This window comes from Sturnira hondurensis, unplaced genomic scaffold (genome assembly GCF_014824575.4).
Source record: "Sturnira hondurensis isolate 20B ecotype Veracruz unplaced genomic scaffold, ASM1482457v3 Scaffold0008380, whole genome shotgun sequence".
NCBI classification, from domain to species: Eukaryota; Metazoa; Chordata; class Mammalia; order Chiroptera; family Phyllostomidae; genus Sturnira; species Sturnira hondurensis.
Window position 1 is genome coordinate 3,458,579 of NW_028081011.1, and position 14,467 is coordinate 3,473,045.

Consider the following 14,467-nt stretch of genomic DNA (forward strand, 5'->3'; position numbering starts at 1 on the left):
GGTTTGGCTTGGATTGGGTGGCATGTGGCAGCTTTAGGATACTGGTTGCCCCGTTTCATAAGCATGTGGGTTTTCTTTCATATGGGTTTACTACAATGTTTTTAAATGAAGTTTTACCATTTTCCCCTGAAAAGTCTTAAACATCTTTGTTAGATAGTATTTCTAGGTGCTGTATAAAGAGTGTTTTTTAAATCTTTAAAAAATTGTATTTATTTATCTTTTGAGGGGAAGGAAAGGAGAGAAGGAGAGAAATATGAATGTATGGTTGCCTCTCGTGTTTCCCCTCCTGAGAATTGGCCTGCAACCCAGGCATGTGCCCTGACTGGGAATCAAACCATGATCCTTTCATTTGCAGGCCCACACTCAATCCACTGAGCTACACCAGCCAGAGCTAAGAATGTTTTGTATATTAGCATGCATTATCTGTTTGTTGCTGATGCATAGAAATGCAATTTGGACTTCATGGAGGCATAGGTAGACATACTGTGCCTTCTCGCACAACCAAGATGAAGGACAACAAAAATTTAGAAAGAAAAAAACAACCAGAACTGACAGAAAATTGAACTGTACAGAAGTTTGACAACCATTCATGCAGACTGGAAAGAGGGGTGGAGTTGGCAGCCAGCAGAGAGGGGTCACGGCGGGAAAAAGTGGTGGCTGACAGACCAGGGTGTGCAGGCGGTGGCTGGCAGACCCTGGGTACAGAGTGGCAACAATCAGACCCAGTGAGGCACGGAAGGCAGCTGGCTGACCACAGTCACATATTCGCGCGCAGATAAACCAGGCAAAAAATGGGCAGCGAGACAGACTGCACAACCCAGGGCCCCAGCAATGAGAAATAAAGCCTAAAAACACCAATCAAAAACACCTGTGGCGTTGAGGTGCCGGGAGAGACTCCCAGCCTCACAGGAGAGTTTGATGGAGAAACCCACAGGGTCCTAGAATGTACACAAGCTCACCCACCCAGAAACCAGCACCAGAAGGGTCCAGTTTGCTTGTGGGAAGAGGCAGAAGGGACTGAAATCCAAGAGAGAGTGGAGCAAGCATTATGGTTCCCTCTCTGACCCTGCCCCCACATACAGCGTCACAACACAGCAACTGGGTTGCCCAGCCCTGGTGTACACCTAAGGCTCCACCCCTCACTACATAACAGGCTCAATCAGACCCAAAAAAAGGACTCAAACAGAAGAACAGATCAAAGCCCCAGAGCCAATACATCTAAGCCACCTATCAGATGCACAGTTCAAAGCACCGGTGATCAGGAAGCTCACAGAATTGATTGATTTTGGTCTCAAATTAGATGAAAAAAGGAAGACCACACTAAGTGAAATGAAAGGAAATGCACAGGGAACCAATAGTGATGGAAAGGAAACTAGGACTCAAATCAATGGAGTGAACCAGAAGGAAGAAAGAAACAACCAAACAGAAAACAATAAAGAAACAAGAATTCAAAAAAGTGAGGACAGGCTTAGAAACCTCCAGGACATCTTTAAACATTTCAACATTTGAATTATAGAGGTACCAGAATGGGAAGAAGAACAGCAACAAGTGGAAAACTTGCTTGAACAAATAATGAAGGAGAATTTCCCCAATCTGGCAAAGGAAATAGACTTCCAGGAAGTCCAGGAAGCTCAGAGAGTCCCAAAGAAGGTGGACCCAAGGAGGAATGCACCAAGGCACATCATGATTACATTGCCCAAGATTAAAATAAAGGAGAGAATCCTAGAAGCAGCAAGAGATTAGGGAACAGTCACCTACAAAGGAGTTCCCATCAGACTGTCAGCTGATTTCTCAAAAGAGACCTTACAGGCAAGAAGGTGCTAGAAAGAAGTATTCCAAGTCATGAAAGACAAAGACCCACATCCAAGATTGCTCTATCCAGCAAAGCTTTCATTTAAAATGGAAGGACAGATAAAGTGCTTCTCAGATAAGGTCACATTGAAGAAATTCATCATCACCAAGCCCATATTTTATGAAATGTTAAAGGAACTTATCTAAGAGAAAGAAGATAAAAAACATGTATACTAAAATGACAACGAACTCACAATTACTAACAACCACACCTAAAATAAAAACAAACTAAGGAAACAACTAGAATAGGAACAGAACTACAGAAATGGAGTTCACATGCAGTGTTAGCAACAGGGGAGTGGGAGGAGGAGAAGGTACAGAGAATAAGTAGCATAGATGGCAGGCAGAAAATAGACAAGGAGAGGGCAAGAATAGTATGGGGAATGTAAAAACTAAAGAACTTAAGACACATGGACATGAACTAAAGTGGGGGATGTGGGTGGGAAGGGGTGTGCAGGGTGGAGGGGAATGGAGGGGGCAAAGGGGACAACTGTAATAACATAATCAATGAAATATATTTTTTTAAAAAGAACTTAAAGGTTCAATTTCTAGACATTTTGGCATGTACATTTGACCTAACAAAATCTATAGGTAATCACTTTACTGAGCTATAACTCACCTGCTAATGAGCTTACCCACTCCTAGGTGCTTATCTGTTTCTACAGAGGGCACAGTTTTGTGGTCTGGAGAAACCTACAACCTTCCAATAACCTGTGACACCTCCTCATGGTCTAAGTGTGCTGGTGCACCATCCAGGGCCTTGCAGGAGCCAGTGGTGGAAATAAGGCTGCAGATGTGGAACCCAACATTTTGGAGAAGAAAATGCTTTTCCTCTTTGCTCCCTCAGCCCCTCCCACATGCCTCAGATGTAAGTCTCCACACTGAGATATTTTCAGTCCACTGAGAGTTTCTAATACCTCCACAGGTGTCAAAGCCCATGTTTTGGAAGGTCCCATGGGCTGGCTCACCATCCTCCCCATGCCACTTGTACAACTGAGTCACTTTGGATTTCTGCCTGTTGATAGAAACACAGGAGAGATCTCATTTTGAGCAGAGAATGAGAACAAAAATCTGGGGACTGGCTCTGTCCACCCCAATGATAACATAATTAAAAACAGAGGGGTCAGGGAAGGAGGAGGAGATGGAGGCAAATGGAAAAGTCAGTGGCAGTGGCTCACCTTTTCACCTCTCTCCTGGAGCGGAACATGAACACCAGGATGATGACAAGGACAATCAGTATCACTGCACCTGCTCCCCCCAGGAGCCCATACACCAGGCTCTTCTTGGTGCTAAACTCGCAGGTTTCCCCTCCGTACCAGTCAGTGTCTGTGGTCAGGCAGCTGAGATGGAGAGAAGGAGCAGGTGAGGAGAGGGAGCCATTCAGAGTCAGGGTCGGCCAATGCCCACTGTCCCCCAGCCTCAGAATCAGCCCTGACCCCATGAGTGGATAATGAGGAAAAGGTGAAGAGATTGCTGGGATGCACAGCAAGGAGCCCTGAGGGGATGAACAGAAACAAAGTCCAGCTTCCATGGGTGGCCTTAAATAGACACAATGCCCAGCTCTAGGCCTATAGGTTCTGCAACCCAGACCTAAAACAGCTGGCCCAACTAGGATTTCCCTGCACTGCACCCAGCAACTTGAAAACCCAGAAAAGATTGTTTCACCCACACAGTAACCATTTAGTTTTCAACCTCTCTTTCTATGAGGAAGAACAATCCCCCATGCCTGATCCAGAACAACTCCTCCCTGGAGATGCCCTTTCTAAACCCTGTTTTTTTCCTCCCCAGGAGAGCTTTGCCTTCCTGCTCCCCTGGCCTTTACAGGCTTTCCATTCTCCCCATGTAGGTGTGATCTTCTATCTCCATTTCACCAGCAGGGGATGTTAATCTCTCCCTGGAAGCAAGTCCCTGCCCTCCCCATCTGACTGAGGGTCTTTCTGAGGCTGGGGCCTTCCCTCTGCTTCCTCAGAGCTTGACGGTCTCCTCTGCTTCACTGGACACAAAGCACAGGGAAAGGAAGGCAGCTACTGAGCCATTCTCAGACCATTCTGGACCTGGCCTTGGGGCTCTGGCCATGAGTGTCCTTTGTGGCTGGCTGCATTCAGGAAAGTCCAGAACTCACTCCACAACCTTGGAGTCCTGAGGAGTGGAGTCCCCAGGGGGTGCAGAGGGGAGGGCAGCCAGCCTGGAGTGGAGTAGTGAGACACTCACTAGCAACGCGGGCCGCTGCGCTCCATTGTGCACTTCCCAAAGTTGCAGTTCATGGAAGTATTGAAGCCAGGTTCACAGCGGCTAATGCACTTTGCTTCTTGGTCCTTATACACCACGAAGAAGTAGTCAGCAAAGTCTTTCCCAGCTTTCTCCCGGCATTTCTCTGAGGGGGCATGGAGGCACATGATCAAAAGTCTGGGAGCTCTGCCTGCTTCCCCTGCCCTCCCTGAAGCCCCTGGGTCACCAACCTTCAGGGTTGTATTGGGTAATTGAAATGCTTTGCACCTTGGTGGCGTTCTCTTTGAAGCACAGTAGGCCTGTGAAGGAAACACAAAGCCCCTGATGAGCTTGTTTAGCAGGGAACTTAGGTGTGTGTATGGGGGGAGGGCATGGGGGTGAAAATCAGTCCCTGCAAAGAGGAAATGCCAGTCTCATTTTCAGCTTTCCAGAGCCGTGACCCCCTCAAGTGTCTTTCTTCTTCCATACCCTCCTTGGCCAAGATCCCCACACTGCTCATTGCACTGAGAAACAACTAGGTTGGGCAATAAGCCAGGCTCATCCTCATTTTTGTGCATATTTGGGATTTAACACATCTGCCTCTGCATCCTCCTTTCAGAGCCTCTCTTGGCATCTGCCAGTCAGAGTGATAAGGGTTGGGACTGATTTCTGGTCTCTTAGTGTTCTCCCGTTCCCCACCCCCCATCCCCACCCCCATCTGCCTCTCTGCCCTCCCCCACCCCAGGCATAAGAAGCTCAAAGATTCTTTGAAAGCTTCCTCATGCTACTCCCCAGAAGCCTAGGAATTTACTTGTGCAGTTATTATCCATCATTACTTGTTCGTTGGTTATATGGTTAATTTTTTGCTCTATCTCCTTGGTGGCATTCTTTAAAACTTTCTCATATTCCGGGGTGAAATTGGCCTTCAGGAGGACGTCATGCTTCACCACCACACTGCCACGACTGAGCAGAGAGAGAAAGATGTCCTTGGTCATCCCGAGTGCTAATGGGCACTCATCTCCCCAACCCTTTCCCCAGGCAGGCTTTGCCTTCTCAGCCCACATGGAAAGGCAGAGCTGGGGGAGGACAGTTGAAAATGAAGACCCAATGTCTATTGGGTTAAGACTCTATTGCAGGCACTGCATTTGCACATCACTGTAGGACCCATATCACCTGGAAGACTCAGGGAAGGCTTGGGAATGAAGATGGACAGAGGAATGGTACCATGGAAGTGGTCGACCTTAAGGTATTACTATATTTACTGAAGTAGAAGACTGGGCGGCTTCTGGCAAGGTATCCATAAGGGGCCATTGACCATGGGGGAGGAGGGTGCTCCCGGGATTTCTATGGGATTTATTATTTTCTAGGTGGTAGGCTGACTTTAGGAGGTCTGTGAGCCTCTTAAGACTGTATGCAAAAATTTCGAGGTGCATATGTCCATTTTTTTTACTCCCGCAGATATTTGTTAATTCTAAAAGGAGTCCCTGAAACCTAAAAGGTTAAAATTCTTGTCCAAAGTTTCTCCCTACTCCCTGCTCAAGAGTTAGGAGAAGCCAGGGCCTCAGACATGCTCACAACTTCCCTTTGCTTCCTTTCCTTTTCCCTAGCTCCCAATGCCCCACCCTCTGATCAAGAACCATTTTCCTGCAATGTGCTTTCTCACAGACCTCAGAGCCCAGCTGTCTTCCTAGTTGCCTAAGGAGGTGGGATAGACAAAAACCCACGATGCTTTTAGGCAGGACCATAAAGGTGCTGGCTCAATCCCTGGTCCACAGAGCCCATCCTCCCTCCCTCTGTTGCCTGAGAGACTGAAGGACAGGCGGAGTACAGGGAGGAGGACTGGCACTACAGAGCCCCCCACTCCCACCCCCACCCCAGGAGCAAAAGAGAGAGTCCAACAGGGTCAGCACGTGCCGGTTTGGGAGAGAGGTTTTAGGGGCAGAAAGAAAAACGCTGCTCCCTTCCAGAGCAGCTGAGCTGCCAAAGAGCTGCCCTGTCCTGCCCCAGGTTGGCCTGACACCTGCTGTGCAGGCAGCCTGGTCAGAGACTTGGGAGCCCCACCTGGTCCTACGTGGGGTGGCCTCTCTTGTGAGAGAGATGTTTCATGTTAGAATTGGGGAAGGAAGGAAAATGAAGGCTGGTAAACAGCATTTTTCTGTGCTTTTTGTAAAAAAAATATTTTGTTATAAGTCCCTTTTGAAAATTATCAATGATGGCTCTGTAAACTGTAAGCCAGGATACCTCCCTTGTGTTCCCAAGAACTTAATGAAGTTGGGATCAGTAACAGGGTAAAGATTCTGTGAGGGCAGAATCCTATACTAGGTGAATAGGAGTGAATATAGGACAACTGTGAACTTGGACATCTTTTGTCCTAGGGGTTTCGCTTTGCAAGCTAAGTTATTTAGCTTCATCAATGAAGACTAATGGGGTATCCATCACACAAGTCATAGCCTTCAGGTGCTCTGGTGTTTTGCTATCTTGGTACTACCACCCTGTAAATGACCCTTCAAGCAACTCACTACATCTCTCTAAGCCTCAGTTTCTTCATCTGCACAATGGGAATAGCCCTACTGGGCTCACTCAGAGTGGTTATGAGCTTTCCTTTGGAAAATGTACATGAAACTATAATTGTTGAGGGTTTTATGGGCTGAATTGTGTTCCCCAAAACCATATAGGTTGAAGCGCTAGTCCTCTGGTATCTCACAATGTATCTTCACAGAAATTATTAAATTAAGATGAGACTGTCAGACTGAATCCAATCTGATCAGTGTCTTTATAAGAAAAGGAAATTTGGTTACACAAAGAGAACCAGGGATGCACATGCCCAGAGGAAAGGCCATGCGAGGACACAGTGGGAAGGCGATTGTCTGCAATTCAAGGAGAAAGGCCTCAGCAGAAACCAAACCTGCTGACCCCTTGATCTTGGATTTCCCACCTCCAGAACCATGAGAAATAAATATCTGCGTGTAAGCCATCCAGTTTGGGATATTTTGTTATGACAGCTCTAGCAGAGGGGCATAGTTACAACTGTCTTGATAATGATGACTACAGTTTCTACTCCATAGGCCTTTTTCCTAGGAGCCTCAGATACTTACATCAGTTCTGTGATGTTAATCCCTGCATACTCAGGGATTTTGGCATAAGTCAGGTCCATCTGAAAGGAAAGGAGGCCACCGTTATCCCAGAAGCCCAGCCTGGAGGCCTGCTAGGCCTTTCCATAGTACTCAGGAGGGCAGAGGATGGACGTGCAGCATCTCCCTGTCCCCATCCCCAGAGGACAGGGGCACTCTGCCCAGGTAAAGATGTCTCTTCCCAGAGACCAGCCCTGCCCCTGAGACTCCTGGGAAGCCCCAGCTGGAATCTTGCTTTGTCTTTCCCCTCCCTCCCTGGCAAGCCCTGAGGAAGTGGTGAACTGAGAAACTCCCACACCTCCAACATGACATTCATCTATGTTCTTAACCCTTAGAGATCCTTCTCTGGGGAGAGCTGAGTAGCAATGGGGACCTGCTGTCCCAGGCCCACCTGTTCCGTGAATACTTTACTGAAATTCTGGAACTCCAGAGAAGACCGGTCTTGTAGCTTGTCGGTATAACTCACACTGGTCACTGTTACACTCAGTTTCATCTCTGCAGAGACAGTCTCCGGAGGTTCTGAGAGGGTCAGACAACAGTGTCACTGAGGGTAGGACCCACTAAACTTCCTACCCAGGAGACCCATACCACTGGTGACTCTGCTCTGAGGGGGGGAGTAGCCTGGTCTCCCACCCCCAACCCCCACTCAGATCTCACCAGAGTGCCCCTGGAGAGAGGAGGTACAATGTACTCCTCATGGCTTTGCAATGGAGCCCAAGGGAACTTGGGTCTTATATTCTATTAGAGAATTCTATACACTTTTTCTATTCTTCTCCATCATATACTCACTTATTTTAAGTATATTTTATGGTAAACTCTGTACCAAATTTGTATTTTGTTCCAAACTATACCTTCTTGATTTATTCATTTTATAAATATTTCAACTTTCTTAGCACTGGGTAAAATCGTTCTTGCCCCAGAAAGAGGCCATATTCCTAGCAAAGAAGGAGCAGGAATGGGTGGCCAGTGTGGAGGTGCGGCCCAAGGTTGGGGAAGAAAGAGCCCTGCAGTTTTACTCACTTATCTCGATGTTCGAGACCATCTCCTCACACTTCTGCCCCTGGTACAGGCTGGTGCATACACACTTGATTCCATCCCAGGAGCCTCCATTCTGGCAGACCACTGTCTTAGACTGGCACTTATCTCCTGTAAAGCCAGGGGGGCATTCACAGGCCTTCCCATTCCATGTCCCTCCGTTGAGGCACATCACTGAAAGGGACAAGACCCATCTCAACCACATGTATTTGTGCAGTACTTTGTATCTTGCTATGTATTTTCACAGACCACAGTGTAATTTGATGTTCTCTGAGCCCCTGGGTGGGACAGGCAGTATTATGCTCACTTTACAAATGGGAGGGGTGAGGTGGAGTGAGGCTAAGGTTCCACATGGAAGCAGAGTTGGTCTGGTTGTGGAGTCCTATTTCCAGCATGCTTTCCTTTAGCACCAGAAATCATAGAAAGAAAAACTTGGTGCTGTGAGAAGTGGGAGCAACACAGTCAGGACTGAGGGTGAGAAAAAAAAAGATAGAGACTGAAGAGAACTCAGGGAACTTCATAAGTTTGGAGTCCACTGAGCTTGGGAATAAGCATGACATTGTCCCTGCAACACCTGGTTCAGAGGAGCTTGTCCTGGACAACATCATTGCTGTTGTGACTGTTTCTGACCCATTTTTAATTTGCTGGGACATGGAATTCAAGGGAAGAGTGCAGACTTAGTTTCAAGATAGGAAATGGTTATAGACAGCTCTCAAACATCTATGCCAACCAACCTGGAAAGTCAAAAGTTCTGTTCTTTTTGGCTTTTCTTGAAAAGAGCTGTGCTTGTGAAGACCAGTATTTAAGGTACGGCTCCTCTGGGGAGGCACTCAAGGGGTGCATGCACTCTACAAAACCCTGCCCTACCTCTGTCTCCTGGTCTACCCCACCAGACTCAAAGAGCAGGGGCCACACCCATAACAGTCACATCAAACTGCCTCTGCTTACAGCCTCTGGACCAAGACATTCAGGAAGAATGGGTGAGTTGACACAAGAGTCCTGGGCACACTGGAGACTCATAAATCCTCTTCTCTCTTCTCTCTCTCTCTCTCTCTTTCTCTCTCATTACTGAAGAACGTCCAAACTGTATCAAAGTGCTTAAGCCCATAGATGTGAGTAAAGCAAAAGCAGATGCTGGGGGGTGTTCACCTGTTGCCCAACAACCTAAAGATAAAGCCAACCTCAAGGGGATAGGAGGAAGACAGAAGGGACCATCTGCCTTCAGGGAGATGACCAAAACTAGCTCCAGGCTCAGCAGTCACACAGCCAACTGGCATTCACTGTGAAACACCTGCAGGATTTCCTGGGAACACAAGGTGTACAACTCCCTTCTGAAGACCCTCAGTCCACCACCTAAGAACCAGAGAGAACTCACCAAGACAAAGACACATTGGAGAGAAACCAGAGGACAAATCCACATAATAGAAAGGTCAGGGAAAATAGAACTCAACAGAGGAACAATTTACAAAGCCTTAAGAAAATGCAGCAAACAAAAACTGAAGAGCTGCCTTTCATCTTTATCAGTGTAAGACAGATTGGGCAGTGTCAGACACAGGTCATGTGTCTGTAAGCATATATAGTGTTCATTTAAATCAGTAAAGCTTTCAATTATTTTAACTACTACACCGCAAGTCCTCACTTAACAACATCAATAGGTTCTGCAAATTAAAATAATGTGTAACAAAACCAACTCTACCATAAACTGACTGATATGAACAAGAGTTAAATTCCTAAGGCATCTCATTAATACTATTATAAAACAAAGTTAAATGAGACATTATTTGAAGACTTACTGTACTTCCTTCAATGTATGTCAAACACCCTTTCCCAATCTCATAATAATACTGACTGGTGTAATAGTATACCATATACTGTATACTATATATAATAATATAACAGTATATTATAACAGTGGGTATGAAGTGGGTCAGGCAGTACTCATCTAGCCAGAGTGAAGACAATTGAGGAAAATCTCTAGAATCAAAGAGAAGAGATGCAGGCATAAGGATAAGCATTCGAGGACATGGAGGCAGAGTAGAGTGGATTAAAATGAACCTTCTTTTGCTTCTATGGTGGATGCTCAGAGGATAAATTAAAATCAAATAGAACTGAAAGGCGGCAGAGAAACTGTTGCCAAGGTACATGTGAATACTATTGGCAACATCTCCTGCAAAAAAAACCAAACAAAAAAACCCAGAAATTTCCACTTAAACATGACCAAAAGCAATGGGGATAACTCTAAAAAGATGTAAAGCTGAGAATGAAAGCCATAAAGTTAATGAAATTAGAATATATAAAATGCAATAGAGTGGGAACTGCCAGAGTATAAAAGTGGTATATGAAGTGTGTGGATACCTTAGTGGGAAATAGAAGTGGGTGTCAAGGTTAGGAAAGATAAACTATGTTGTAAAAAAAGGGAACCTAGATAATATTAAAGAAAGAGAGAAATGAATAATACAGTGAGAGACTGTAGATGAAATTATCTAATGGACAACTAGTAGGAGGAAAAGTACTACATGAGTACACACTTACAATTAACAACAGAAGAGAGAGATTGAATAAATGTAAGTTAAACACAAAATTAAAAAATTGCTTACATAATGTAGTTAGTGGAGCACTAGAAGTAGAAGCAAAAGTGCTCTTCATAGTAGAAGTAGTCTGCCAGGAGGTGATCACAGAGGTCGACGATGTGGATGTTGTGGTGACTGCAGTGGATGTCACTGGGGTGCTGGTTTCACTGCTTCCTGTTGAAACTGTGCCACTTTCTGTGGAACGTAGACTGGGAGTGGTGCTGTCAGTCAGGGTTGTGGAGGAGGTGAAACTGCCTGTAGAAGGTGCTGAAGATGACACAGCTTCTGTAGAAATTGTCAGTGGAGAATTGCTCACAGAAGTAAATGCTGCAGGTGTCGTGGTGTGCGCAGTGGATGTCTCTGGGATGCTGGTTTCACTGGTCATGGTTGAAGTTGTGCTACTTTCAGTGGAAGGTGAACTCAAAGTGATAGTATCAGTCGGGATTGTTGATGAGGAACTAGCTTCTGTAGACGATGCAGGAGAAGACGAAATGCCTGTAGAAGGTGCTAAAGATGACGTAGCATCTGTAGAGATCGTCAGGGAAGAGGTGCTCACAGAAGTAAATGCTGCAGGTGTCGTGTGTGCAGTGGATGTCTCTGCGATGCTGGTTTCACTGGTCATGGTTGAAATCGTGCTACTTTCAGTGGAAGCCGGACTGAGACTGGTTTTGTCAGTCGGAGTTGCTGAGGATGGACCAGATCCTGTAGAACCTGCAGTAGAGGCAGAACTGCCTGTAGAAGGTGCTGAAGATGACACAGCTTCTGTAGAAATTGTCAGTGGAGAATTGCTCACAGAAGTAAAGGGTTCAGGTGTCGAGGTGTGTGCAGTGGATGCCACTGGGATGCTGGTTTCACTGGTCATGGTTGAATCTGTGCTACTTTGTGTGGAAGGTGAAGTGGAAGTGGTGCTGTCACTCGGAGATGTTGAGGATGGACCAGCGCCTGTAGACTCTGCAGTAGAGGTGGAACCATCAGTAGAAGATGCCGAGGATGATGCAGCATTTGTGGAGATTGTCAGCGGGGAGTTGCTCATAGAAGTAAATGCTGCAGGTGTCGTGGTGTGTGCCGTGGATGTCACTGGGATGCTGGTTTCCCTGGTCAATGTAGAAATTGTGCTACTTTCAGTGGAAGATAGACTGAAAGTTGTACTGTCAGACAGGGTTGTTGAAGACAAACTAGCTTCTGTAGACGATGCAGGAGAAGACGAACTGCCTGTAGAAGGTGCTAAAGATGACGTAGCATCTGTAGAGATCGTCAAGGAAGAGGTGCTCAAAGAAGTAAATGCTGCAGGTGTCGTGGTGTGTGCAGTGGATGTCTCTGGGATGCTGGTTTCACTGGTCATGGTTGAAGTTGTGCTACTTTCAGTGGAAGCCGGACTGAGACTGGTTTTGTCAGTCGGAGTTGCGGAGGATGGACCAGATTCTGTAGAACCTGCAGTAGAGGCAGAACTGCCTGTAGAAGGTGCTGAAGATGACACAGCTTCTGTAGAAATTGTCAGTGGAGAATTGCTCACAGAAGTAAATGCTGCAGGTGTCGTATAGGGTGGAGTAGATGTCTCTGGGATGCTGGTTTCACTGGTCATGGTTGAAATCGTGCTACTTTCAGTGGAAGGTGGACTGAAAGTGGTACTGTCAGACAGGGTTGTTGATGACAAACTAGCTTCTGTAGACGATGCAGGAGAAGACGAACTGCCTGTAGAAGGTGCTAAAGATGACGTAGCATCTGTAGAGATCGTCAGGGAAGAGGTGCTCACAGAAGTAAATGCTGCAGGTGTCGTGGTGTGTGCAGTGGATGTCTCTGCGATGCTGGTTTCACTGGTCATGGTTGAAATCGTGCTACTTTCAGTGGAAGCCGGACTGAGACTGGTTTTGTCAGTCGGAGTTGCTGAGGATGGACCAGATCCTGTAGAACCTGCAGTAGAGGCAGAACTGCCTGTAGAAGGTGCTGAAGATGACACAGCTTCTGTAGAAATTGTCAGTGGAGAATTGCTCACAGAAGTAAAGGGTTCAGGTGTCGAGGTGTGTGCAGTGGATGCCACTGGGATGCTGGTTTCACTGGTCATGGTTGAATCTGTGCTACTTTGTGTGGAAGGTGAAGTGGAAGTGGTGCTGTCACTCGGAGATGTTGAGGATGGACTAGCGCCTGTAGACTCTGCAGTAGAGGTGGAACCATCAGTAGAAGATGCCGAGGATGATGCAGCATTTGTGGAGATTGTCAGCGGGGAGTTGCTCACAGAAGTAAATGCTTCAGGTGTCGTGGTGTGTGCCGTGGATGTCACTGGGATGCTGGTTTCCCTGGTCAATGTAGAAATTGTGCTACTTTCAGTGGAAGGTGGACTGAAAGTGGTACTGTCAGACAGGGTTGTGGATGACAAACTAGCTTCTGTAGACGATGCAGGAGAAGACGAACTGCCTGTAGAAGGTGCTAAAGATGACGTAGCATCTGTAGAGATCGTCAGGGAAGAGGTGCTCACAGAAGTAAATGCTGCAGGTGTTGTGGTGTGTGCAGTGGATGTCTCTGCGATGCTGGTTTCACTGGTCATGGTTGAAATAGTGCTACTTTCAGTGGAAGCCGGACTGAAAGTGGTAGTGTCAGTCAGGGTTGTTGATGACGAACTAGCTCCTGTAGATGCTGCAAGGGAGGTGGAACTGCCAGTAGAAGGTGCAGAAGATGACAAAGCACCTGTAGAGATCGTCAGTGGGGAAGTGCTCACAGAAGTAAAGGCTTCAGGTGTTTGGGTGTGTGCAGTGGACGTCACAGGGATGCTGGTTTCACTGGTCATTGTTGAATCTGTGCTACTTTGTGTGGAAGGTGAAGTGGAAGTGGTGCTGTCACTCGGAGATGTTGAGGATGGACCAGCGCCTGTAGACTCTGCAGTAGAGGTGGAACCATCAGTAGAAGATGCCGAGGATGATGCAGCATTTGTGGAGATTGTCAGCGGGGAGTTGCTCACAGAAGTAAATGCTTCAGGTGTCCTGGTGTGTGCCGTGGATGTCACTGGGATGCTGGTTTCCCTGGTCAATGTAGAAATTGTGCTACTTTCAGTGGAAGGTAGACTGAAAGTGGTACTGTCAGACAGGGTTGTGGATGACAAACTAGCTTCTGTAGACTCTGCAGTAGAGGTGGAACCATCAGTAGAAGATGCCGAGGATGATGCAGCATTTGTGGAGATCGTCAGGGAAGAGGTGCTCACAGAAGTAAATGCTGCAGGTGTCGTGGTGTGTGCAGTGGATGTCTCTGGGATGCTGGTTTCACTGGTCAATGTAGAAATTGTGCTACTTTCAGTGGAAGGTGGACTGAAAGTGGTACTGTCAGACAGGGTTGTGGATGACAAACTAGCTTCTGTAGACGATGCAGGAGAAGACGAAATGCCTGTAGAAGGTGCTAAAGATGACGTAGCATCTGTAGAGATCGTCAGGGAAGAGGTGCTCACAGAAGTAAATGCTGCAGGTGTTGTGGTGTGTGCAGTGGATGTCTCTGCGATGCTGGTTTCACTGGTCATGGTTGAAATAGTGCTACTTTCAGTGGAAGCCGGACTGAGACTGGTTTTGTCAGTCGGAGTTGCTGAGGATGGACCAGATCCTGTAGAACCTGCAGTAGAGGCAGAACTGCCTGTAGAAGGTGCTGAAGATGACACAGCTTCTGTAGAAATTGTCAGTGGAGAATTGCTCA

General features: G+C 46.7%; 1 protein-coding gene across 1 annotated transcript; it reads right to left on the reverse strand.

The window, feature by feature from the left end:
• Window positions 1-4,061: 4,061 nt before the first annotated feature.
• On the reverse strand, window positions 4,062-7,506 carry MUC17 (mucin 17, cell surface associated). Its single transcript, XM_037054724.1, has 5 exons — window positions 7,489-7,506; window positions 7,155-7,213; window positions 4,871-5,022; window positions 4,311-4,379; window positions 4,062-4,225 (listed from the first exon to the last, which is right to left on the reverse strand). Exons 1-5 carry the CDS (start codon window positions 7,504-7,506, stop codon window positions 4,062-4,064), a joined length of 462 nt encoding a protein of 153 aa, XP_036910619.1.
• Between the last annotated feature and the right edge of the window lie 6,961 nt (window positions 7,507-14,467).